General features: G+C 36.0%; 2 protein-coding genes across 2 annotated transcripts; both read right to left on the bottom strand.

The window, feature by feature from the left end:
• Positions 1-479: 479 nt before the first annotated feature.
• Positions 480-16,803, bottom strand: phka1b (phosphorylase kinase, alpha 1b (muscle)). The gene is made up of 32 exons (XM_026938627.3): positions 16,644-16,803; positions 16,137-16,295; positions 14,956-15,003; positions 14,170-14,338; positions 13,874-13,956; positions 13,686-13,766; positions 13,466-13,564; positions 11,781-11,927; positions 11,579-11,632; positions 11,329-11,451; positions 11,139-11,234; positions 10,523-10,630; positions 9,463-9,541; positions 9,179-9,313; positions 8,969-9,078; positions 8,713-8,857; positions 8,443-8,521; positions 7,448-7,518; positions 7,051-7,212; positions 6,896-6,972; positions 5,841-5,986; positions 5,324-5,477; positions 4,373-4,452; positions 4,199-4,277; positions 3,960-4,089; positions 2,928-3,029; positions 2,200-2,315; positions 2,062-2,106; positions 1,778-1,936; positions 1,639-1,692; positions 1,317-1,517; positions 480-754 (listed from the first exon to the last, which is right to left on the bottom strand). The coding sequence occupies exons 1-32, from the start codon at positions 16,719-16,721 to the stop codon at positions 581-583; spliced, it is 3,543 nt and encodes a 1,180-aa protein (XP_026794428.3). The 5' UTR covers positions 16,722-16,803; the 3' UTR covers positions 480-580.
• Positions 16,804-18,092: 1,289 nt separating this feature from the next.
• si:dkey-22f5.9 (liver-expressed antimicrobial peptide 2-like) lies at positions 18,093-19,744 on the bottom strand. Its single transcript, XM_026938902.3, has 3 exons — positions 19,584-19,744; positions 19,216-19,382; positions 18,093-19,086 (listed from the first exon to the last, which is right to left on the bottom strand). Exons 1-3 carry the CDS (start codon positions 19,647-19,649, stop codon positions 19,047-19,049), a joined length of 273 nt encoding a protein of 90 aa, XP_026794703.1. The 5' UTR covers positions 19,650-19,744; the 3' UTR covers positions 18,093-19,046.
• Positions 19,745-25,210: the final 5,466 nt, after the last annotated feature.

Consider the following 25,210-nt stretch of genomic DNA (forward strand, 5'->3'; position numbering starts at 1 on the left):
ATAATAACCATATGTTTTCAGCATAGCCAAATGTGAAGATACTGACTCATTAATGTTTCTTACTAGCAATCCTAATTTAAATCTAAAAGTTTTTAAAAGCTCGTTTTGATTATAATATATCAAACATTTAAATATCTTGATGTGGAGCTTCCACAAAAGTATTTACATTTTTTTTAATGATTAAAAAGAAACATAATCCAGATTAGATGAATATGCAAATTAGACCCTACAAACTCCACCCACTTTCCCTGGTCTTATATGGTCTGTATTCAGTTTTATATTTGATGACATCATAACCTTCAATGCCAAGATTTTTAATGAGATTATCAGCTCTCCTTTTTTCACAAATGAATGTGGAAGACCACTACAGTGACAATTTTTCACTTTAACCAGTTTGCACACTTATAAAGTTTAGGGTGATGTCAAAACTAATATAGAAAACTCTACATCTGCCCCATTTAGACATCCACAAACAAATCTGGCTGTTTTGTTATTCTACAGTTTTATTCAGTGATATTTTTCATGCCAGTCTTAGCCACTCACATTTTGCAGCCATAAACAAAATCTCAAGCTGAGTGTGTCACTGAAGCGAGCAGGACCCAGTTGGCAGGAATTCATCAACATAAGCAGCTACAGCTTTAGACAGGTAGGTCATGCTCCCAAAGCGGCCGCTGGGTGCGCTGTCATAAAGTAACCTGCAGATACCGTTGGACTGATCCTTTTCCAGGAGCGTATCATCTGCTCCCAGGTCTTTCTGTAATAGAGGAGACACAGATATATGACAGGGCATTTTGTGCTTGGTGAAAAATGTCCCAAATGTCAACTAGTTTCTAAAAAAAAAAGAGGACTCAAATGTATGTAATGTTTTTATTCATATATAAGATATGAAAGTTTTAAGGATGTAAAATTAGGCTCTAGTCTCTGCCAGGAGGTTACGATTTAGCTGTACAGCTTTCCAAATCCCTAACTTACATACAAAGCAACACACAAGAAACACAAAAAACTCTTGTGATCACAACCTGTCTCCGTATTTGATCTCTACTGAAAGCAGCAGTGTCTCCAAACTTGTTAGACAAAAAGTGCTTAGTGCTGTTATTATCTCCAGGGGAAGCTTCATTATATATTAATTGGAAGGGTCTTGATAATATTGAAAGAGGATATTGAACTACTTGACAAAAATTTTGGTTTTGAAAAAGATATTGTAATGAAACTACACACTGTTCATATTTGTTAAGCTCAAAAACATTGCTCACTGCATATGCTAATTTTTATGTATGCATTTTGGCCCATTATATGAATATGCATGTGAGGATTACCTGATCTTTATAGAACATGTCGCTGGCCATTTGCACAATCTTTTCCACATGAATGATGCCTCCTATGTTATGGATGTCCACTTCAGCCAGCATGGTCAGGACTAGGATCGTCTCCACCAGCAGCTGCCTGTACTCAGGCTGTGGGACGCGGTTCAGCACGGTCTCCACATGCACGGCAAACTTTATCTCACCGGGAGTCATCTGTTTACATTTAGTAAAAAAAGAAGTAATAATCTTTATGCCGATGAATTACACCATACCTTATTGAGACAAATACTATCGCACATAAAAATCAACCAAATACGTTGTGTTGCTGTACTACCTCTTTTGTGGTTGATGATGGAAGGACGCACCCTTCAATAGAGAGTCCATGACACTTTCAATCAAAAGGGAAAGAAGATTTAGCCTAAATAACTTCACAGAAGAAGCGTCAACATTCACTGAAATGTGGTTCTGCTGACCTTTTGTAGGATCTTCCAGACCTTTTGGTAGAAACCAACAGGTACTCTGTTGAGAGCTCCGTCTAAACGGCGACGGCGAAGCCACTGGCCTTGTCTTCTGTCCTGCGCTGTAGCTTCCAAAGAACTTTGAAATGACTCAATAGAAGGAAGTCTATACCTCTGACAGAAACATAAGTACTTATCAAGAGCTTTTAAAAGCATTAGCGCAAAACAGTACCTAAAGAATTATTCACTACAGTTCCCTCTGAAATACTTGGTTGAGTTTTGTCATGCACGGTACTCACCCCTGACTCAATGTTGTCAATATCCAAGGAATGCACCGATAAGGGCTTAAAATATATTTTTTAAAAAAGCAGAAATTAGCTTGTTTTCTCAGACAGTAGACAGAAAGATATGGAATTATGATAATTTATGCATCCTACCAGTTTGATGTCACATTCGAGCTGAGTGCTGCCTTTTAATTGACCTTTTGCAGAAAGGGATTTGCTCTTGTCTTGGATAGAGATGGCTGGACTTACACCAGTTCCAGTTGAGCGCACTGAAATACACATAAATACACATAACACATTTCCTAACATCAATAAAAACCTCATTTAGGACATTGGGACTCATTTATGAAGCTGGATACAAACAAATTTATCCATAAATCATTCGCATTAGCATTTACACTTCTGAGTTTGTGTAAATGTACGTGTAAGGACACTTGCTAATGTGAACTTTGATTGTCAAATTGTACAACTAGCAATGACTTACTGCAGTTTATGTACAGGCTACAGTGTCAAGTTTAAATAGCTTATTTATTTCAATTACACATACAAATTTTATGAAACATTTAATGTAAATTCAAAGAAAATGTTGTGAAAAGTGTTGTTTCTGTTGTTTTATTTTAATGGCATTAATTAAAGAAGTATTAAATATGATAAAACGTAGAGCCAGAACTATGAGAGATAAGTGACCGATCTTATATGTCTCAAGCTACAATTTACCGTAAACTCCCTAGTGTTCTGTGTGCCATCATCAGGAGTCCATGGTCTCCTGCTTTTCCAATATGGCATCGGGGAAGGCACAATTTTCAGATCAGTTCAACTTTACTAAGAACTGATGAATGAGGTCTATGCGTAAATAAATGTGAGATTATCAACAAACTCACTACTTCTCTGCACTCTAAACTCTTTGCCACTGAGGATCTGGAGGAGGAGGTTCTTCAGCTCAGATGGGCTCAGGTTCATCAGACTTTCAGTAGCCTCCTCACCTGAGGTTAAAAAAAAAAAGTCTCTATCCAACCAGGAAATTTAGATACCCATAATGAATCAGTTAATCAGTTATTCAATATGATTTTCAATGCATTCCTACACTTTCACCCATATAAGGAATACCAGGATCTGTGAGTCTAAATTAAAATGCACCAGTAGCCAGACCCTTTTAAAATAAAATAACCTATTCATTGCTTACATTAGCTAACATTTGCTAAGTTAGTAAACTAGTTAGGCTTAGCACACAAGTGCTGTGGCTAAGGAGAAATGTCACATGTGGTAATCACATGATTCACAGTTCACACATTGTGTAACTCACATGGTTATATTTGTTTGTTTTTTTCTTGTTAAAGTGTTTCTTTTTCCACATGGAGGACATCACAAGTTTTCCACTTGTGATTCTTGTTCACATGCTTCATTACTTTTCACATGTTAAAGGAATGTGGTTTTATTTTCACATATTATTTCACATATTATTAATATTGTAAACGTGTTTACCCAGATTCACACCTGCAATCTAAGCGCATAACCTGGTAAAATTCGACTTCATATGTTTTTCTCACATGATCACGTATTACTCACATAATCACATGAAAAAACATATGATTACATATAAGGGAAACCTTTTTTTTCTGGAACTACTGACAAATTCTCTATTTGAAATAGAATAATGTGAATTTGTAACAGTGATAACAAATGTAACCCAAATCTTTATCATTAAAATCAGCCAGTAAAAAGGAGGTAGAGCATTTTCTCAGTTTAGGGGTACTTTAAATAAATCATATTCAACCTGAAAATACACCATCTGCTATTTCTCACAGTAGTTTTAATGCCTGTGAACCATGGTAAAAAAAAAATTACTACATGCTTTTTTATAACACGTTTCAGAATGTGGTACATGCAGGTCTATGTGAGGACTGATTTAGTACCAGAGCAGCTGAGAGATTGGGCCAGTTCAGTGGCCATGACCTGGATAATGAGGCCGATACGAAGGCGGAACATTTCACTGAAAAGTTTTGGCTGCGTTCGAATGCTCATGCCCAAGTACACCATGATCTCCTGCCAATCATATACATGAGTGTCAGTGCAAACACATTACAAACAACTTTAAGTGTATTATTAAATAACAGATATAGAAGATAGAAGGAAGATATAGAAGGAAGCTAACCTGAGTGAGGATTGCGATTGTGAGGTTGTTCTCGCTGGCCTCATCAATAAGCCTGGCCAGCTTGTCTGGGGGCAAGGGGCTATGTGGAGACAGGAAAGACTCATGTCACATGACCGAGTGGCCCAGCATTTAAATGGTCCTGTGTATAATATGATTGTTTGCACAGGAACTCACGCTGATATGGTTTTCTCTCGTGGTTCTGGAGGAAGACCCACTGTCAGGTGCTTCTGGTGAGCAAGCAAATCTGTGCAAGCCTGTAATTAGAAGATGGACATTACAATACAATGTTACATAGCATGATGCTTTCAGTGTATATTTTATTACTGTATATTTTTATTTTGGTTTCTATAACATCAGCTCGGACAAAGTTCCAGCTGCATGACAAATCACAGGTCTATACGTATTAATGCGCTTGTTCTAAAATATTATTGTATCTATAGTAACTAATACACAAGGACACTCTAATACACAAGGACACTCTACATAATCTAAGACTAATAATAAATGGATACAACAAAATTGTTTTTATTTAGCAAAGAAAAATATATAATTGTTGATACAGTACAGTTTTCTGTAAGGAGATGTTTATTTTATGGAAGGAGTCTCCAGTGTCAGCACCAACTAACAGTCAGTAAGTTTCTGGTTTCTTGGTAACATTATAAGCTGCATTTTTTTGTCTTTCCAACTTCAAGAGAGAGAAAAAGAGAGGCTGGGAAAAAAATAGATGCTAGAATTTAAGAGGGATTAACTCGTCTCGTGGACGTCATTATTTAATTAATTAAAAACTGTAATCATTGGCAAATTGCTGTGGTTTAAGAGAAATAAATCATTTCAGGCCGTGCTGCTATTGAAAAATAATTAACCTCACATCACCCAAATGACATTCGCAATAATCAGCAGCACACCACCAAGTCCTGGATTAGTTTTCTATTACAGCACGTCCCGTTGTGTTTAATTCCTAATTTAATCCATGTGCTATTCTGTAAGTCTATACAAATGCATGGAAGAGAGATGATTTTTTTTTTGTGCCAGGATCATTTCTTTTAGAGAATGATGTTAGGTTTAGTGAGTAAAATGAAAAAGCACAGATAATTTGACAGCAGTTGTGTGCAACGTGGCAATCACCTCATCCAGTTCTTCCACTTTCCTGCGGAGCATGCCACAGACCATTCGGGTAAGTCCCCAGTGTCTCAGGCTGCCTGCCTTCTCATACAAGTCACTCAGGAGTCGCCTTACCGTCCAGCCTTTCCCATGCAGGTAGGTATCCCAGTCCATACCTCTAACAACACATTTACTCACATTACTCACATTACTCAAATACATACTCAAATTTTATAAAATGTCATTTCCTGCACATCATTCAGATTGGCCTACACCATGCAGTATATTATTTGTCTAGTGCAATGTTTGCCTTTGCAATATCAATATCACCATAGACTGAATACGCAAATAAGCAATGTATAACAAACCACACATTTATATTACGCTCTATGAGAAATCGTGGAAGTGTAGTTTAGTTTTCTGTGGGTGTTTTTCATAAATCACGTCAATCAGTTTTGTCCATGTCATGCAGTCTCAGACACATGCAACCTCAGAAACAACACAATATCATTTCACTTCCCACAGAGGGCCGTGTCCATACTTGTCCTTATAAAAGATGTACAGGATATCAGCCTGATCTTGTAGGTTTCGGCTTTGTTTCAGCATCTGCACCAGGGCTGGATAATCAATTCCACCATTCACATCTCTGGGTAGATTCACTACAGGAGGAACTTCTGTCTGAGGAACCTAATCGACGGGAAAAGCTTTTAAAAATGCAAGCATTGTGAAACACAATACAAAGTATTGTACTTATACTTTTATATGTTGTCTTTCTACAGTATCTGTAGTCCATGAGACAGTAATTTCAACACATTTTCCTGTGATGAGAAAAGAAAGAAATTCACTTAAAATAGGAGTCTAAGGACAGTTTTCAAGCCAATTAATGTTAAGATGCTTATTTTTGTATAAGATTTCATTATTTCTTTAATTAAGCAAAAACAATGTTTGTAATTAAGCACAAAATCTGTAAAAAAAAAAAAAAAAAAAAAAGGCCGTTCGGAGGGAATTTGTGTTTCACAAATGTAATTATTTGGGTCTGATTGTGCATGGATACCACAAAACCTTCAGAAAAGCGTAAGTAACAGTAATTTTCCTTTTTACTACAATCCTAGTGACACAACATAACGTGACACAACATAAGTAAGACTTTCGCTCTTGTTCGTCTCATCCTAATACCTTTGTTGTTAAAGCGTAACAGTTTTGAATATGCATGAACGCATTAATTGCATTATTTAAATATTTATGAACAGAATCCAAAAATTGCCCTTAGACTTTCTTTATTATATAAATTTGTGTTCCTGTGCTTTTTTTCTCCACAGTGTCAAAACTGCCCATTGTAATTGCACATAAGCTCCAGGAACCATATTCAGAGCTGACAACTTATTTAGACAGAGAAAGTTCCTTGTATTCACAGACAGGTTGCGCATGTGCTTAAGCTGATTTTCTGGGTGCTCGATTCAGATTATAATGCTTAAGTCCCCAGTTACTCACTACTCACATGTAACTGCACTCTGAATACAGTCCAATATGTGGTAGATAAAGATTAGTTTAAAATGCTGGAGTATTCCTTTAATCTGCATTTGCTCTTCTATGTACCTGGATTTCTTTATTTGTAAAGTGGAGGATTGGTGGTGGGTCATGGAACAGTTTCGTAGGGAGATACAGATGCACATCTGTGAACAAAATATAATAAATGTGAGGATTAAAGAGCTCTGGACTGGAGGTAGAACTGTGAATAAGACTGAACGCACTATGTATGTGCAGCGCTTTGGCTTTGTGCACCAGAGACACCATCTCTCGAGTTTTATTCGCCGCAGCTCTGAAGCGGCTGAGTCCTCCTTTAGTGGCACTGATGGGACTCTGCTGGGGAATGGCAAGTAGCTGATCAAGATACTCTGCCAAGTCATCCACCTCTGTGAGAACATGACCAGTTCAATATGCAGTGAAGTTAAAAAAAAGGAGAAAAAGTAGGCAATCTAGTACAAGCTAGTCTCTTTTATTAGAATAGGTTTTGTGATGGGGGTGGCATTATTTAATCAAAAATTCATCAAAGCCAGGCTTCTATCAAACGAAATATAAGAAAATTCCACAGCTTGAGGACACTCGTGATTTAGTTATCACAAAATGCAGAAAATTAAGTTCACTCACCACAATCCATAAATGTGAGGTGAGCGCAGCAGGATGTGTCCAGAAATGAGGCCAGTTTCCCAGTCTTCACTCTGAATATATGAGACAGAGGTGTTGTTGTTGTTGTTGTTGTTGTTTATTAACATAAAGCTCTACATGGTTTAGTGGTTAGCAGTTTTGCCTTGCAACTCTCGCGTTAGGGGTTCAATTCCTGGAGTTTACATGTTCTCCCTGTGCTTCAGGCATTTCCTCTGGGTACTCCGACTTCCTCTCCCAGTGCAAAGACGTGTTGTAGGCTGATTGGAATCTCCAAATTGTCCGTAGTGTGTAAATGGGTGCGTGCGTGTGTGTGCGATTGTGCCCTGCGATGGGTTGACACCCCGTCCAGGGTGTCCCCTGCCTTGTGCCCCGAGTCGCCTGGGATAGGCTCCAGGATCCCCGTGTCCCTGTGTAGGATAAGCGGTCCAGAGAATGGATGGATGGATGAAGTATTTATGCTGTCCTTAGTGATCTTAGTGATTCTGGTGCTAATTTGTTAGTTAATGCTGTATTTTCATTATTGCTGTGCAAAGGGGGACATTGCTAGCATGGCATTGCTATGCAATGGCATTTAATAGGAGAAAAAAAAATGTAAATGATCTCAAACATAAGTAATAACAGTCAGGATTCTGTATTAGCGCTTAAAAATAGTATGCATTGCAGCACTGATTTATGGCGGACTTGCCTTGGCTAGCTAGTGATCTACAAGATGATGAGCATGATGGCATTGATGGCAGCATGAAATTTGAAGCTTTTGAACCTGAATTGTTTGAGCAGAGCGTACTGATGAAGACGTGAGAGAGCTGGACAGACCAAAGAGCTAAAGCACCACTGCTTCGCTCTCTTTTGGTAGAGATGAAGCGAGGGCTAAATCCCACTGGTGTTACTCTCAGTGGGTAGACAATTGGCACTGTGGTTAATGTTGGAAACCATTAACCAAAGTCAACATAGGGTGGATTTTTCCTTAAAGTTCTTACCTTGCCCCACCAAAGTAGCCATCTTGTAGCTTTTTCAAAGTAGCTAGTACAGCAGGATCAATTTCTTTGCCATCATCAGCTGAAATGAAGAAGAAAGGCTCTTAGAACAAGTCTTATTATTAATGTTTCAAGTACATTCTTACAAAATGGGTTCCTCATGGCTTCTTTGGAAAGGTACAACTTTACAACCTTAATGGGGTTTTCCTAAAGGTACAAACCAAAGAACCTTTGAAGATGTTAGATTTAACTTTTTTTTCCCCCAATACTCACTAAGCATGCTCTGAGAGACTGGGAAAGTGACAGTAGGTCTGCCAGTCATCCTCCAGCGTGAACAGAGGTAGGAAAAATCTATACGGAGCATTTCCACAATCATCTTGTTATCCAGGGCCAAGTAAAACTGTTGGGGATCTATGAACTGGAGACAATATGAAAACATTAGCTTAGACCACATTTGAAATCAATGAATATATTACCTGATGCATATCTAATAATACCTAATGCCAGATCATTTATCAACTTCACTCACTTGAGGCGTAAAGGAAAAGATGGTGTTGCGTATGATGTAGAATTTGGATGTTCCCAGCACACCAATACTGCGGTATGGCCTCCCAGTCAGACCTAGTCTTTGGCTACGTCCTTTAAGATCGAACAGATTTGTGTTTGACACATCAAGAAGACCATGTGGCACATGAAATATTATATGCAAGTCCCTGAGTCTTGTTAGCACTCATCTTACCAAGTCTGGCATAGATGTGACTAAGAACTCTAGAGGGCTGAACTCTAATCGGATGAATGTCCTCCAGGGTCTCAGAATCGATGCCCTGGTTCTGCAGAAGTTGTTTGATTTCCTCTGTCTCTGCCAAAATTGACACTGAAAACAAGATGGAACTTATGCCTCTTTCCACAGCACAAAATTCAAACCTGTACTTACAAGATCCTTACACAGACTTACACGTAAAAACTACATGAAACTGCAGATACAGAACTACAACACGCACCCACACACTGTGTACAACTTACCCTGAACCACAACATCAGGTTTGGGTATGGTGGCCAAACGTCTGTTGAGGGGATCTATCTCTCCAGGTGCTAAGAAACCCTAACAGATCAATCAAAAATAAAGAATGACTTAGTTAGTATGTAAATTCTCAACAGGGAATTTTTCTTTTTTTGTCATTCTTTTCTTTTTGACATGCTGGAAATACACTCTATGGCCAAGAGTTTGTGGACACCTGACCATCACATCCATATGTGCTTCTTCCGCAAACTGTTGCCACAAAGTTGGAAGCACACAATTGTCTAAAATGTCTTTGTGTGCTGTAGTCTTACAGTTTCGCTTCACTGGAACTAAGGGGCCCAAACCTGTTTCATCATAACAATGAACCTGTGTACAAAAGGGGCTCCATGAAGACATGGTTTACCAAGGGTGGAAGGGATGGAAGATCTCGAGTGGCCTGCACAGAGCTCTGACCTCAACCCCACTGAAGACCTTTTTTAAGGAATTGGAACGCTGACTGCTCCCCAGACCATCTCATCCGACATCAGTGCATGACTTCACCAATGCTCTTGTGACTGAATGAGCACAAATCCACACAGCCACTCTCCAAAATCTAGTGGAAAGCCTTCTCAGAAGAGTGGAGGTTATTATAACAGCAAAGGGGGACTAAATCTGTAACTGGATGTTCAAAAAGCACATATAAGTGTTGGTCAGGTGTCCACAAACTTTTGGGCAAATGGTGTATTTAAGGAACATCATTCATTGGGGGAAAAAGTTAATTCAAGGAAATTCAAGGAAATTTTTTACCTTTAAATACCTGGGTACATTTAAGTACTTTTTAGACACTTTTAAACCTTTGCCCATATATAACAGCCTTATAGTAATATTATTATTATACTATATTCATACTTTCTTATTTAATTATATATATATATATTTTTTCCAACTCTGGATATCAATGTATAATCAATATAATATAAATAATATGGAGCATAGTAATAATTACATGTTAAAATAAAGTATTCCAGGTATTTTACTGTAGAATATGAAGCATGAGGAAACACATTATCGCAACTGCCATACCTCTGCCAACAGATTACCCAATATGTACAGTGACTGGGCCCATTTCAATGGGCACTTGCCCACTGGCACTCGTTCCACAGTGTGCGGATTGACATATTCTTCATCCACCTTATTTAAATAAAAGACACAGAGTTAGAGTTCAGGGTCTACTGAAATGAACCCATGTGGCTTCCTCACACAGTTCAAGGCCATAGACCAGGGACATCCAGACTGTAGCCTGTGCTATTTTTGAAATGGGTTGTGAAATATTTAATAGAACATTTTACAAATGAAGACCACTGGAACAGTTGTTGCTTTTTAGTAAATCTAATTCTATAGACCTACATTAATGGTAACAAGCTTTTGGTGGACTACTCGAGAGTCCATAGAAAAAATATGCATGGTTATTCTGACAGGAATTTAAAGTTAAGAATCATCAAGGAATGAGCTGTTTTTCAGGAATACAAAATAAATCACAGTCAAGTTGATCTGTTATTTTATTTTATTCTATTTCTTTTTTTGCATTTTTCTGCATCTGTCCCTCAGTAACAAAGGTCCCTGCAATAGACCCATTCGTTTTAGTTTTGTTTCTAATCTGACAGTATCTAGCATTGCGATTGGTCAGTTCCTGATGTACCTTATCTGAAGGAACACTGTAAAGCTCAGGAATAAGACGCATTCCATCTTTTCCTTTGATCAGAATGGCATCTAAGGCATCTCGATACTCCTGTACCTGCAATATCACCCACAAGCAAATAAAATGTACAACAATTCTGAAGTTATGTTTAATAAACTAGCCATATGATGGGAATATTTATGCTACTAACCTGCTCAGGACTGTTGATAAAAATTCCATCCAAGATGAGGTAAGTCCAAAACAATGGCCATTCACACTCAAGATTCTCAAAGAGCTTCAGCTCTGATGACTCATAGTATAAACGATTGGGATCCTGAGTAAACACGTGTGATAAAAGCATAGCTCATGTGGGCAAAAGGTTTGGCCAATTGGCTCAAATTAATGTAAATGTTACATTTTATTATAATTTTATTTTTAAGTTTATGCAAATGTATTTTGACCTCTTTGGGGGTTTTGTGGCCATCTCTGAGAAAACGACAGCATCCATATCTGCCCTGTGTAAAAATAAAAGAATGGGCATTGTAGGAAAGAGAACAGCAACAAACAGCAATCCTTACCATTTTTTTCTGGATGAACATAACACGTTAAGAAGTTGTCTCAATCATATTAAACCTGCTGCTTTTGACTTCATTATCAGATTACCTGCAGTCTTGAGATAATCTCCTCCTTAGTAATGTTAACAATGTTAATGTCCTCAACTGCAAACGCTGGGTAGGAGATGATGGCAAGGACTCCAGCGTCCACCTCTTTAGACGTGGAGGCTCTTGGCAGCATGGAGCTGAGGATTGACTGTCGAGAGACGGTGAGTGAGGCAAAAACTTATATATATATATATAAGTTATATTATACATATATGTGTGTGTGTGTGTGTGTGTGTGTGTGTGAGTATATATATATATATATATATATATATATATATATATATATATATATATATAATTAAATTAAAATTATATTATATTATAAAATTATATATATATAATTTTTTATTACTCCTAATGTAGTTAGTGGCCAGTGTTTCTGATTTTATAGTTTGGAAGACAGAGTCTAAGGACAGAATGATGCCAAACGTGTTTTATATATATATATATATATATATATATATATATATATATATATATATATATATATATATATATATATTCAAGTGACCAGTCAAACAGAAACAGGCCAATAACAATAAGCTGAAACATATATATATATATATATATATATATATATATATATATATATAGGAGATGATGGCAAGGACTCCAGCGTCCACCTCTTTAGACGTGGAGGCTCTTGGCAGCATGGAGCTGAGGATTGACTGTCAAGAGACGGTGAGTGAGGCAAAAACTTATATATATATATATAAGTTATATTATACATATATGTGTGTGTGTGTGTGTGAGTATATATATATATATATATATATATATATATATATATATATATATATATATATATATAAAATTAAATTAAAATTATATTATATTATAAAATTATATATATATAATTTTTTTATTACTCCTAATGTAGTTAGTGGCCAGTGTTTCTGATTTTATAGTTTGGAAGACAGAGTCTAAGGACAGAATGATGCCAAACGTGTTTTATATATATAAATATATTCAAGTGACCAGTCAAACAGAAACAGGCCAATAACTATAAGCTGAAACATATATATATATATATATATATATATATATATATATATATATATATATATACATACACACATATGTTTCAGCTTATAGTTATTGGCCTGCTTCTGTTTGACTGGTCACTTGAATGGGTTTAATCTAGTCCTCAGTAACGCTTAAATACTTGGACCTAATGTGTTCTTTTGGTGGAAAAAAAAGCCCCAACGTCTCCATTAAATTACATTATCTTACCATATTATCTTACACATTTAAACCATAAACCTAATATTTGAATAGTGATCGTATGTTCATAAAATAAATTTGTCATAAGATTATTGGATTGGACTAGATTATTGGATTATATTTTATAGTTAAAAGATTCTCAAAAATTTTGAAATACTCCTAAACTGAACTGGGTGTGGTTTGAGGTGAGATTTTGAGGTGAGACTTCCATCTTGTTAGCTACATTAGCCTCATGGCTCCAGATGTTGAAAAGCAAACAATTTGAGTCATGTCTGATTGCCTACATTTGGGGTAAGGGGTTGTGTATATTTTATTAAATTCTGTACATTTGGTTTTTTTTTTTTTTGCAAAACCTTTAAGTCATTACTTATTTATTAAAGACCCATTAAATTGCAGTATGAGCAAAATAATCTAGCTCCTCCTTCCCCTTATGCAATGTGACAAAGCAAAAGCCACTCTTACTTGGCAGCGCTGTATGTCATCAGCCAAAGCGTGAACGACAGACTCGGGGCCACCTTTGGCACCAAAGAGGTTTAATCCGTCCAAGGCCTCCAGGGCTGCCTAAATACATCACGACTGCAGATTAATCAAATACATCCACACAGTGATCTACTCTTTTTCTAATCGTATTTTCAGATGGCACTGGTTCAATGACACTTTCAAGATACACTGAATCTCTCACTTTCGCCATTCCAATAGAGCTGGCATTGATTTCAGGGATTCCTTGATTTGTCTTGTCTCCTCGTTCCCACATTCCAAAATCCTAGACACCATCCCAAAGAAGACCCACTTATTCTTAAGCCTGTGGTAATATTGAAGAATAAAAAATTCAAATATGTGTAGTGAATTTGTGCTGCACAGGACGCTTACTGCTACTTTGTATGCTGTTTCAATGTAGAAGATAAGATTCTGGACAACATCGACCTCGTCGCGTGTGTACACAATGTGTAGCCCTGTACACCATAAAACAAATATTAACTACTTCTGTTCAAACAGCTAGATAGTCTTAAACATTTTACATTTTCTCATGATGATGATGTAATATCACATTTGAAAAAAGGAGATCAGGTGACAGAGATGTTAACCAAGTGAAAAACACTGATACAGTGGGAGAAATAAATTGGTCGAGAGCTTAGTTTTTGTGTTATGAGCTTATCAGTGCTGACCTGAAGCAGTCATTTGAGCCAGGAAGAGCAGAAAGATGGACGTAGCGTCCACCTGTAAATGACCCCAGTCTTCATCGCCGACCACAGTAGCACATGTTCCTGTGTGATACTTGGCATGCAGGCAGTCTGTGGTGCTCTTGCTGTACTTGAACTTCTCCACTTTGTCCAGCTAGGAATACATCAGGATTTGTACAAAAATGCAACAGTACACCTTATGAAAATTTCCCATGGGAGTCCAATTGGAATACATGGGATATTAATATTTTTTATTGTATATAGTCCCAAGATATAGTCCCAGAATAATATAATCCCATATAATCTTATTCTGTTCCCATAGAAATCAGACTATATTCCAATGTCTATCCCATAAATATCCAAAATGAACCCATTAGAAATCAGACCATATTCTAACGACTAACACATAGAAATCCAATAGTAACCCACTGGAAATCAGACCATATTCTAATGACTGACCTGTATATATCCAGTAGGAATTCCATAGGAATCATACCAAAATCCAATGTCTAACTTATAAATATATAGAAATCAGACCATTTTCCAATAGATAACCCATAAAAATCCAATTGGACTGTGAGATGTCATTAATTACCTATAAACTACCATTAACTCCCCTTTTTCAATGTGAACCAATTCACCATGCCCAATTCCAGTGAACTTTCATGGGACTCCCTAGGGAATTTTCCATAAGAGAAGATGCTGTAAATATCGCATGTTGATAGTTAAATGGTTCAATCGGTGTATTTGCTTATAATACAAAGTTCATACCTGCCTCATCAGACACTGCAGCAAGCTCCGCATTAGCTTTACTACAGTCTATACAGAGAAAAGAGAGAGAAAGCGTGAAAGAGCTGCTTTGACTCTTGCTTCTACCCTCCCCAACTGCTATAATCAAAAGAGAAACATGAGCTGAGCAATTTGCCCTCTTGGCATTTCACTTGCACATTCACTTGCACTAAAGAAGACACATGTAAATTATAAATAGCACACATGACTATGCATTAAAAATACATGTGTTAGATGTTGAACCAATGAATTATATTTGGTGAGATTTTTCCTAAATTAATGATAGATAGATTATTACAGAATTTCAAAGACACCTGTGAACCTGAAAACCTGTGATTCACAAAGTAGAGCTCTTTAGTGTTTGTACTTGGTTATAATCTGACTGAAGAATCTATCATGAATTTTATTTAGCCATGGGATTGACTTTAGTTATTAGCTAAAATATTATCCATTGACTATTACAGATTCCCACTGAAAGACAAGGAGTGCTATTCGAGGACGTTGTGGCACTGTTCTGCCGAACAGATGCCATAGCTGAACAAAGTTAGATAGCTAAAGGTGTTCATTATGTTCAACAGCTCAGTTGGAACATGACCTAGCTACTTAGCATTAGCTAGCTAGTTTCTTGATGTATATTTTAGGCAAGATATGTAGGTTTGTTAAAGCAATATAAATTAGGCATGTTCGCTAACTAGCAAGCTAAGCCTGTTAATTTCTTAGTTAGCAAGCCAACTTTACTGACATGATAGTTAGCTACTTAGCTGAGATAAAGTGGGCACTGCAAAGAGAGAACTTGGTCCAAATTATCTCTCCTAATGGCCTACAACCACAACCGTCTCCTGTTGGCTTGGAAAGGTGTCTGTTTTGATATTATGCGGTAAAAGCGAACGTGTTCATGAACACTTTTCTGATTCTGACACCCAACCCCAAAGTCTTTTCAACAGAGAAAGTAGGACCATTATGGGGAAGGGCAAGGATTGTTAAAGTCAATACAATTGTAATTCACCTTGCAACCAGCAGAGGGCTTTAAAAACATATAAACGGTTCCTTTAAAATGCCAGAAGATTTTTTTGTTGTTGTTCTTCAATTTGAACTGAATTCCAAACAATCCAGTTAAGGAAGTAAAAGTAAATGCACTGGCTCCAGAACATGATAACTTCTACCTGCTCCATCTCATAGGCTTTGGCCTTGTCCTCATCGCGGTCAGCATTCTTCCTGTAGGCCAGACTCAGACCCCACACAGACAGGATGCTGTACACGTTGTCTCGGACCCAGGCATGTGGGAGATCAGCACTTCCTGGTAGTAAACCTGTTACCGGATCCTTAGAAATTTATCACAGGATAAAAAGAAATGCATTTCTGTACGTCAAGAATTTGTGATTTAATGTGTACACCTGTCTCAAAGCTATACACTCGAGTGGCATCCACATTCAGCAGAGGGTATTTCACAGTGATACTGTCCACCATGAGGATAAAGTAAATGAGAAATTATTGTAAATTTGTTTCTAACGTCTCAGATAGAGGTGTAAAATGAATGTAAGTTCTGATGCATGTGTGTAACTCAGCCACGTTTACCACATTATGAGACACACAGTAAGTGGTGACACTATGACTCTGCTAAACATTGCCCTTTCCTGAGTCATCAGTCCAACAAACATGTTTTCTCTTACCTGGTCACAGAGGATTGTTTTATGGACCATTCGTGCATAATTGTCAAGCTTGACTCCTGAATTACTGCGACTTCTCATGATGTTTACCTCCTCAGTCTTGCTAGCGTTCAGTCTAATGGGCTTCTCAGCACCTAATGTTATGCTATCATTAACCAGGCATGTAATACAACCAAATGTCAACGTCTCAGAGAGGGAGGACAAGCCGCTCCTCTGCAGGCCTATCTGTTACACTCCAGTCCCAGCAGAGGAAATCAGGAAAAGAAAATATAAGTTTCTGTTTTACAGAGCTGAACATTTTAAATATGAGTGGGGTAAAATCAGAATGTAAGACTAATATAAAACTAGTAGGATTTTGTGTGATATTTTCCATTAAAAGATGGTTAGTTCTGGTCCACTAATCTGATTGGACAAGAGGTGTGCCAATTCTAGGAAATGGTTTATTACATTGAACTCATTATGACACTTACTACAGGCTATCAGTCAGTCTGTGCATTGCATGGCACAATGAAATGCTCTATCCAACTGTGGCTTCTTAAAAATAAACAAATTATTTAGCCGTACTGTGTTTGCAATGTCAGTTACTTGATATTAATTTCTTGTTTATGGAACTGTTGTGTAAAAGCAATATCACACTCCCAACTGTGCTGTTATATGGAATATCAGCACTGCTGGGATTCAGCCGCAGGTGCTGATCTTAAAAAAACAGCCAAAAAATACTCTGTCACTCCAGATGTTATAAAATGCTTTCTACTTATTAAAAGTCTTTAGAACCAACTAACCTGGGTGTGCAGATTGTTCAACATGCTGCATTCTTTCAAGATGGTATTGAACATGTGACAGGCAAGTGTTATTGCATTATAAAATGTAAAAGCCAATCAAGTTCCAGTAGGTCACGAAAAACTGCTTTGGGTTGGTGTGTTTCTAATTTGCATATTTAGATCAATTATGTTGGTAAATATAGGATTTTTCTGCTTTCTATTGAGAAAATGTATTATACAGACCAAGTTTTGGATGACTTTATAAAACCAGTTGGAGCTGAGAATCACACTGGACATAGTATCAAGCATGTGGCAGGAAGGTGTTATTGCATCATAAAATAAATGAGAAAAATCAGGTTCCACTTATTCAGATATAGTCCATACAACTTGCAGGAGAGAACATGAAACCTTACACTTATTTACAAGGTACAGTGTGTGTGTGTGTGTGTGTGTGTGTGTGTGTGAGTGTGTGTGCCGAGCTGGGACTGTTTTCAATTTGCATATCCATAGAATCTAGATTTCTGGATGACGGTAAAAGTGTAGGTGCTCCTGTGATATTTTCTATTGTGTAATGACTTCGTGGAACTACAGCATCCAGTGATTTATTTTTAAAAAATAAAACTCTAATTCTAATAATTGCAATATTGTGTGGGTGGGCCAATATTTTAGCAAAGGCAACTAGAAAAAAATAATCATTTACACCATTTTTATTTGACAATGCTTTTTTTTTCAAAGCGCACAGCTCCTGTACTTGTACATACAGGTAACACTTTACAACAATAAGGATCCTTGGTAACCCATTAATTATTCAAGAGAAATCATGAGCGAATGCAGTAATCATTTAAACTGAATAATGCATTATCAAGACCTTTAACAGTACAACAAGTTTTTTTTACAGTACAATTTTGTGAAAATAATTCACTCTCTCGGGTGTAGGCAATAACAAAACACAGTGTATAAATATATCACTTTTCTTAATAAAATTATTTCAGGTTCAGTACACAGAAAATGGCATCACAACACCATACTTTTGAGATTAAAAAGGGAAAAAAACAAAATAGTCACAATAAGATAAAAAAAGTGTGTCAAGTGTAAGTTTTGTCAGCTTGTTAAAAGATAAAAATGACGTGCCTACACTAAACATATGCGTAATACAGTTTGTATACTTTTGTTTTCTATACTTTTGTGTAATTTAACTGTATATGTACTACACAATTATACAATAAGATATAAAAATGTCCTCTTTTTATATAGATGAGTAGTACACATATAGTTACATTATTGTGATTATATTTGCACAATTAAGAAATAAATATATGAATGCAATTAATATATAGTTGCAGTAAAAATATTAATATTTACATATTTTACATGTGACATTTTAATATTACATTTTTCATTTTTTTTTACTTAAGCTCATAATTTGCATAGAAACAATTTTATACAAGTTTACACATTTTTAATTAAATGTGCACATCTTTTGTTGTCCTAACATAACAATTCCAATTAAAAAGAATTAATATTTTGAAATCTGTATGGCTCTTGTTTTGTATACCTCTATATGCATTTGTGTTGTTGTGGTGTTGTTGGCTTTGTATAGTTTGACATGGCACCATCAGTGTAATTCTTTTAACCTCCAGATCCACTAAGAATGAACAGGTTCATCAAAAGAGCAAAAGCCATTCCTGTGGAGAGCAAACAAGATCAAATTTTGCTTCGAAATTTGTAATAAATGTCCCTCAGGTACAACCGCATGCAAGTGTACATACAGTAAGTAATGTGTACTGATGAATTTGTGTTAAATTGTCGTTTACCTGCAGAGTCCTGTAGAGCACTCTATATGGTCATGACAGTAAGCACCGTGCGGTTTACTGGCCAAGATTCTCCACAGCGGAGTCATTCGAGCTTTACGGTGCAGTACAGTGTCTGACTGCTCGATTTCTGATGTAGCTTCAGACATTAGTGTTGGTGCACTGGAGACCTAAAACACACAGGTTAATGATAGCTACATTACAAATGACAGTACTTGACATTATTAGTCAACTCAATTGGAATATGTGTCAATCAAATATAGCAATATTATATGTTTTGTAATATAAATGTAAAGAAAATGAGTGAATGAGTTTACACTCCATAAGTTAAAAATAATGAAAAAAGGTCAGTAAAAGAGCTGTAACTTTACCTGATGCATTGTGAAAAGCAACGCCAAAAGGCACAGTATTGTCACAGTTTGGTTGTAGTGCTGCATGTTGGTGGCAGTTCCTTCTTAAAAAGCTTAATGCTGGTCTGGTTGATTATGAGTCCAGGAGATCAGTCTGGCTTTATAAAGCTGTAGGACAGGCTTTCATCCCTCGCTCTGCTTTTATGCCCCCTGTCACTGTCACTCTCATGGCCCCAGTGAAATCACCTTGGTCAAATATTTGACAGTTGAGATAATCTCCAAACTGGCAACCATTCATTTCTTGTTACTTGGCCTTTGGGGGCATAATGCGAAGTTTATATCTTTAAATTCTGTGCACAAAAATGCCATGAATCTTTCTATAATGGTGGAAAACGTTAGCTAAGACTAAATAATTCAAGACATGGCAAGTTTATTTATTTTTTTTTTTTTTGTAAAAAAAGATGAACTGAAATAATATATTGAGTAATAAATCATGATTAAAAACAGAATATGATGGAAAAAGGTGTCGACTGCATTTAAGCCTTAGTTAAATTGCGCAGATATTTGAATAGGCCATGTACTTTTCATGCAATAGTCTTTTATATACTGCTATTGATTTATTTACTGCTATTGCATCCTTTCTTGCATTCCAAATGATCAAAACTAAAAACTCAATTTATAACTTTGGTCAGTTTTTGGTCAGATATTAGAATTGAAACCAATTCACAATGTCGAACTTGAAGGCAGCAAAAGTCCAGTGTACGAATGGAGTCAAATGGTGTTGCGTGTCGGAACATGATGTACTTTCTACCTTTTACACTAAGGTCAATATCTGTGTGCCTGGTCCGGGAAATGCAATAAATACTAAGTAGTACAACCCACCATTATGTTCCGAAACTGGTTAGAACAAAATAAAAAAATTTAAAAAGTTAATTCTGTTTCTTTAACGTAGTCTGTATGTACTTAAGGTTTGAGGTAATAAGCAAGGAATTAAACACAACACGGTGTGCTGTTCTAAGAAAATAATCAGTAACGGGTTGGTGTGATTTGGTGCCACCCTAAAGTTGATTGTTTTCCAATAACAGAATGTCTTGAAGTGTTTTATGTTTCTTATACCACAGCAATTTGCCAACAATTTGTTATTAGCTAAAGAATGACACCTCATACATTTTATTCATTTATAGTTACCCTTACAGTAATTCTGTGGAACATTAGTTAATTTATTTCTATTATAGTTACCCTTAATGTTCCAGTTTTGTTATAACCGGTATTCCATCATCAATCTCTTTTTTCTCTCACTTCACGTTTATAAGAAAAAAAAAGCACAAAGCCATCCATCCTTAAGACATTCCCTCTGACTGTTACAAAGCCCTGACACTGGAGACTCCTTCCATAAAGGCTAAATAAATGACTCCTTGGAGAAATCTTCACCAGGTCAATGATTGCACATGTTTTTAATCTGTTTATGTGAGACATCCACTATTCAAGTCCCTGTATACGCTGTTTTTATAGAAACCAAAACACATTCGAATGAGCGGATTAATATAAACTTAAAACCAAAATTTGGAGTTGCTGTTATAGAAACCTTACACCTTCTGACCAATCAGAATCAGCATTCAGCAGCATTGTGGTATAAATAAATAATAAGATAGTGGACTACATGGAATGAAGAAATTAACCAGTAAGATTTCAAATTGTTTCTGTTCCAGAAACAATTCTTTGTTAAGAATTTTTTTTGGTTTTCGGTTGCATTTTGGTGTGTGTCTCTAGTTTTCATTTTAGAGCCCTGATCTGGTCTACCTTTTAGCATTACACACTCTTTGGTATAGAGCCATAAAATGAATAATTATTGACACATTTCCCAAACTTTGCATTATTTTAGCAGATCATTGTAAATTGTACAGTGTATTTACAATTTTTTTTTAATTTGCTAACAACCAGTATTCATTAGCAACCTCACATCACAAACACGTCTCAGAGAAAACGCTTTATCTATTAACAAGAACACTTTGCCAATCAGAGCTCAGTGACAAAAAGCATTAAAAACTGTTGTGCGTACAGTAGATGTATTATTTAATATGCTGTGCAAAAGTCTTAGGCACATACAAAGAAATGCTGTAAAGCAAAAATGCCTTGAAAAATATTAACATTAAACGTTTCTGCATAAAAAGATACTTTAAAGAGCAGAAAACTAATAAACTAAACAAAGTCAGGATTTGATATGACAACCTTAAGCTTTTGCAATTTGTGCAGTTTGAAAGGAAATGAGCAGTAAGTGTTACTGAGCATCTTGGAGAACCAGCTACAGTTCTTCTGGAGACTTTGACTGTCACACTTGCTTCTTTTTTGCAGCAAAACCCAGCAGCCTTCATTATGCTTTTTGTCTGAAAAGTGATCTGTTACATAATATGTTGCTTTCTTCACTGACATACAAACAGGTTTTTTTTGGTTTTTTTTGATGGAAAAGTAATGTTAAACGTAAATGTCATGGTTGCGCCGTAGTCCCACGACAGTAAATATAAATATGAATATAAAATGTTTCTATAATGACTCAGTAATGTAGAAGTGATAAAATAAACATCTATAACAAGATTTGTATTAAAGAAAATAAGGTGACTAAGACTTGTAATTGTAATTGTAATTGCTTGGTAGTGTAATTGTTTTTCCTTGCTTGGTAGTGTAAACCATTTTTTAATTTTTTTCATTTACAAACAGTATGACATGTCTTTACTGTACAGAATATACCATATACAACAGGAAAATACATTACAAATCAAAAGTGCTAGAAACAAAAGCGAACTCGTAACAGAAAAAAAACTGACTTGATCATAAGATTTCCACCTCTTCTGTGGGGTTAAGTAGCAGAAATAATGTAGCAGAAATAGTGACTAAACCTTTGTGTTTTGCATGAGGACGGTGAAATGACTTGTTGTCTCATGCAAATGTCTGCGTGTTTCATTACAGACTCAGGCTGTCTGTAGAGATCATCCAAAAATCAAATTAGTCAGTTTGTATTGAGCTGATTTAGGATTCGTGGTGTGATATTCTTGAACACACAGTGTTTTTGGTACCTCTCTGACCCAGAACATTCCCTGTCGCCCTTTTTAGGGTTTTGATTTAGTTCAACATATTATTTATTACTTAGAGAACTGATGTCAGTTTGACATGCAAACGTGTATGCAATCAATATTTAAAACAAAGTATGTGAACATTTACAAATTGTGCTTTAGAGATGCATAGTGCTACTAGTGCTAAAATAAAATAAAATAAAATAAAATAAAATAAAATAAAATAAAATAAAATAAAATAAAATAAAATAAAATAAAATACATGCAAGAATATTTTGTGTTCTCTAAATTCATTTTGTGAGGAAATTATAAAAACAGAGATCACTATGTGAAGAGTTTTGAAAAGGTGAACTTGGTAGAGCCTAATGCTTGTAAAAACCTATAATATATATATTTAATAATTGCTCATCATGCGTGTCATCCAGTTCACTCCAGTAGAGAAACAGTGATGATGTAGTGGTTGGTCAGTTCCAGCTCAGTCTAGTCACACTGGGGTCAACCATTTCAAAACATTGTCCTTTAAATAGCCAATAAGGATTTTCTACACATCACACATAGGGCAGTGGTCTACTCCATGCCCTTTTACCTATTTACCTATTACCTATTGTCTCTCCCTTATTCACTCTTCTTCTGTTTAAGTATATGACAATATATTAGTATTAGTATATTGTATATATACCATGTATTAGTATATTAGTATTATTAGTATTAATATATATTAGTATATATTAATATATTAGTGTTTCCATTAAGCTTTTCTTTCTCTATTTTGATTAGTTATGGCTGTAAAATGAAGCACAGCATGTAAAATTGCATTTTTTAAATAAAAAAAAAAGCACAGCATGTAAAATAGCATTTTAACATAAACAACTTTAGGTAGTTATACTAAAATATAGAATATATAATATTTAACATTAATATCCTTTAAATATATTTTACAACAAATAATAGTCATTTTACACTTTACTTAAACACATTGCAATACTTTGACTAGTTTACAATACTCCTACTTTTTTTTCCCACTATTTATATTGCACTTTGCATAATATATTCTTATTTTCTTACTCTTTCTTACTGAACATGCGTGCTTTTTTGGTCAGCTGCCTCAGTTTTTATCTTGTAGTTTGCCAAGTCCCAGGTATTAGCTTCACAGGGATCGAAAATGTGTGCGCGTGTGTGTATGTGTGTGTGTGTGTGTGTCACGCCCCCCCAATAATTCCTATAGTGCCAATTAGTAGAAATTATAGGTTTTAGAAATTCACGTTGCATTACCATTAGTTACTCTAATCGCACAATCCACAGAATGATAAGTAACTTTCTTCTTTATCTTAACAAAATGCAAAAAAATAAAATACATCTTACATCATATTTAATTGGTATACATCTAACCAAAGCAGCACATGGATTCTTTGAACATTTAATGATGCTTTTATGGATCATGGTGTGTAAGAGCCCACAACTGCAGGCACGCCACATTCGACGCGTCTAATGAGAGGACTGGGCTTGTGCGTCACACTGCAGCTTATCAACGTCAGGTGATGTAGTCAAAAGCACAGATCTCATCTCAGCTGTTACGTCCAACGTAGATCACTACTTTAATTTGATGCACACAATGGCACTGAACCCCTAAATAAGTGCTTGTAAATGGTTTCGTTTATCTGTTTTGCATTACATATAATATTCTTTTTACCGTAAATCCTCAGCAAGTTTACGCCAAAAGCAACTTGGCCATCATGCGTCGGGGCATGGAGCATTCATTTCTGCACTTTTGTGCACTTCTTTAGTAAATACAACATGCAAATATCTGTACATAGTATAAACATGCATTAACACTGTATATGATCACATAAAGTTTGTTAATATGATAAGTTATACCATACTATTCCATATTAATCCTGTGCAGGAGTTCCCTTTGCTCTCAGAACAGCCCTCAGTTCTTCATTGCACAAGGATTTGGAAACATTCCTTTGAGATTCTGGTCCATGTTGACATGATTGCATCACGTAATTGTTGCGTACTGATATTCGCTGACTGTGCTTGATATCTGTAAATTCCCTAATGTTTATGGGCATATTGCAAGCTGTATAATCCGTATCCATAATACATTACACAGAATTTTATAAGCACCTACCATAAAGAAGTGTGACATGTTGCTATACTTACTGCCAGCTTTCATTCCAGCACATGCACTAGTTTGTGTGAGTACATTATGAAAACTTTAATGTCAAATACAATAAAAATAAGGCTTCTTTGTAGACCATTGGGGAGTGAGTAATCAGTAGTCAGGTAGCATGCTTTAAAGGAGTAGTTCAGCCAAATTTGTACAAGTTCCGCTTACCATAAATGTAATGTAGTATAACAGTTTAAAGTACAAGGGTAATGTAGGGAACAAGGAATGAAAATTGATTAAATTAATTAAAGGATAACAGAATTGTTTTGGCCAAACTATTCCTGTAAGTGCCAGCAGAATTACTAGAATTTTCTTAGATTTTTTTTTTTTTTGCATTTCTCTTTTGTTGTAAGCTTTGAGCCCTTACAACAAGTTCATGACTAGTTTCATCATCCTCTCCTGTGCCAAAA

The sequence above is a fragment of the Pangasianodon hypophthalmus genome, chromosome 15 (genome assembly GCF_027358585.1).
Source record: "Pangasianodon hypophthalmus isolate fPanHyp1 chromosome 15, fPanHyp1.pri, whole genome shotgun sequence".
NCBI lineage: Eukaryota > Metazoa > Chordata > Actinopteri > Siluriformes > Pangasiidae > Pangasianodon > Pangasianodon hypophthalmus.

Bases quoted from the DNA above. Each gene is read 5' to 3' on its own strand.
- si:dkey-22f5.9 (XM_026938902.3), bottom strand. From the start codon at position 19,649: ATGCAGCACTACAACCAAACTGTGACAATACTGTGCCTTTTGGCGTTG. The intron at 19,383-19,583 runs GTAAAGTTACAG...TGTGTGTTTTAG, and splicing joins TGCTTTTCACAATGCATCAG to GTCTCCAGTGCACCAACACT. The intron at 19,087-19,215 runs GTAAACGACAAT...TGCTCTCCACAG, and splicing joins TGCTCTACAGGACTCTGCAG to GAATGGCTTTTGCTCTTTTG.
- phka1b (XM_026938627.3), bottom strand. From the start codon at position 16,721: ATGAGAAGTCGCAGTAATTCAGGAGTCAAGCTTGACAATTATGCACGA. The intron at 10,631-11,138 runs GTACATCAGGAA...TATTTAAATAAG, and splicing joins ACAGTGTTCCTTCAGATAAG to GTGGATGAAGAATATGTCAA. The intron at 3,030-3,959 runs GTACTAAATCAG...TTTTAACCTCAG, and splicing joins CCAATCTCTCAGCTGCTCTG to GTGAGGAGGCTACTGAAAGT.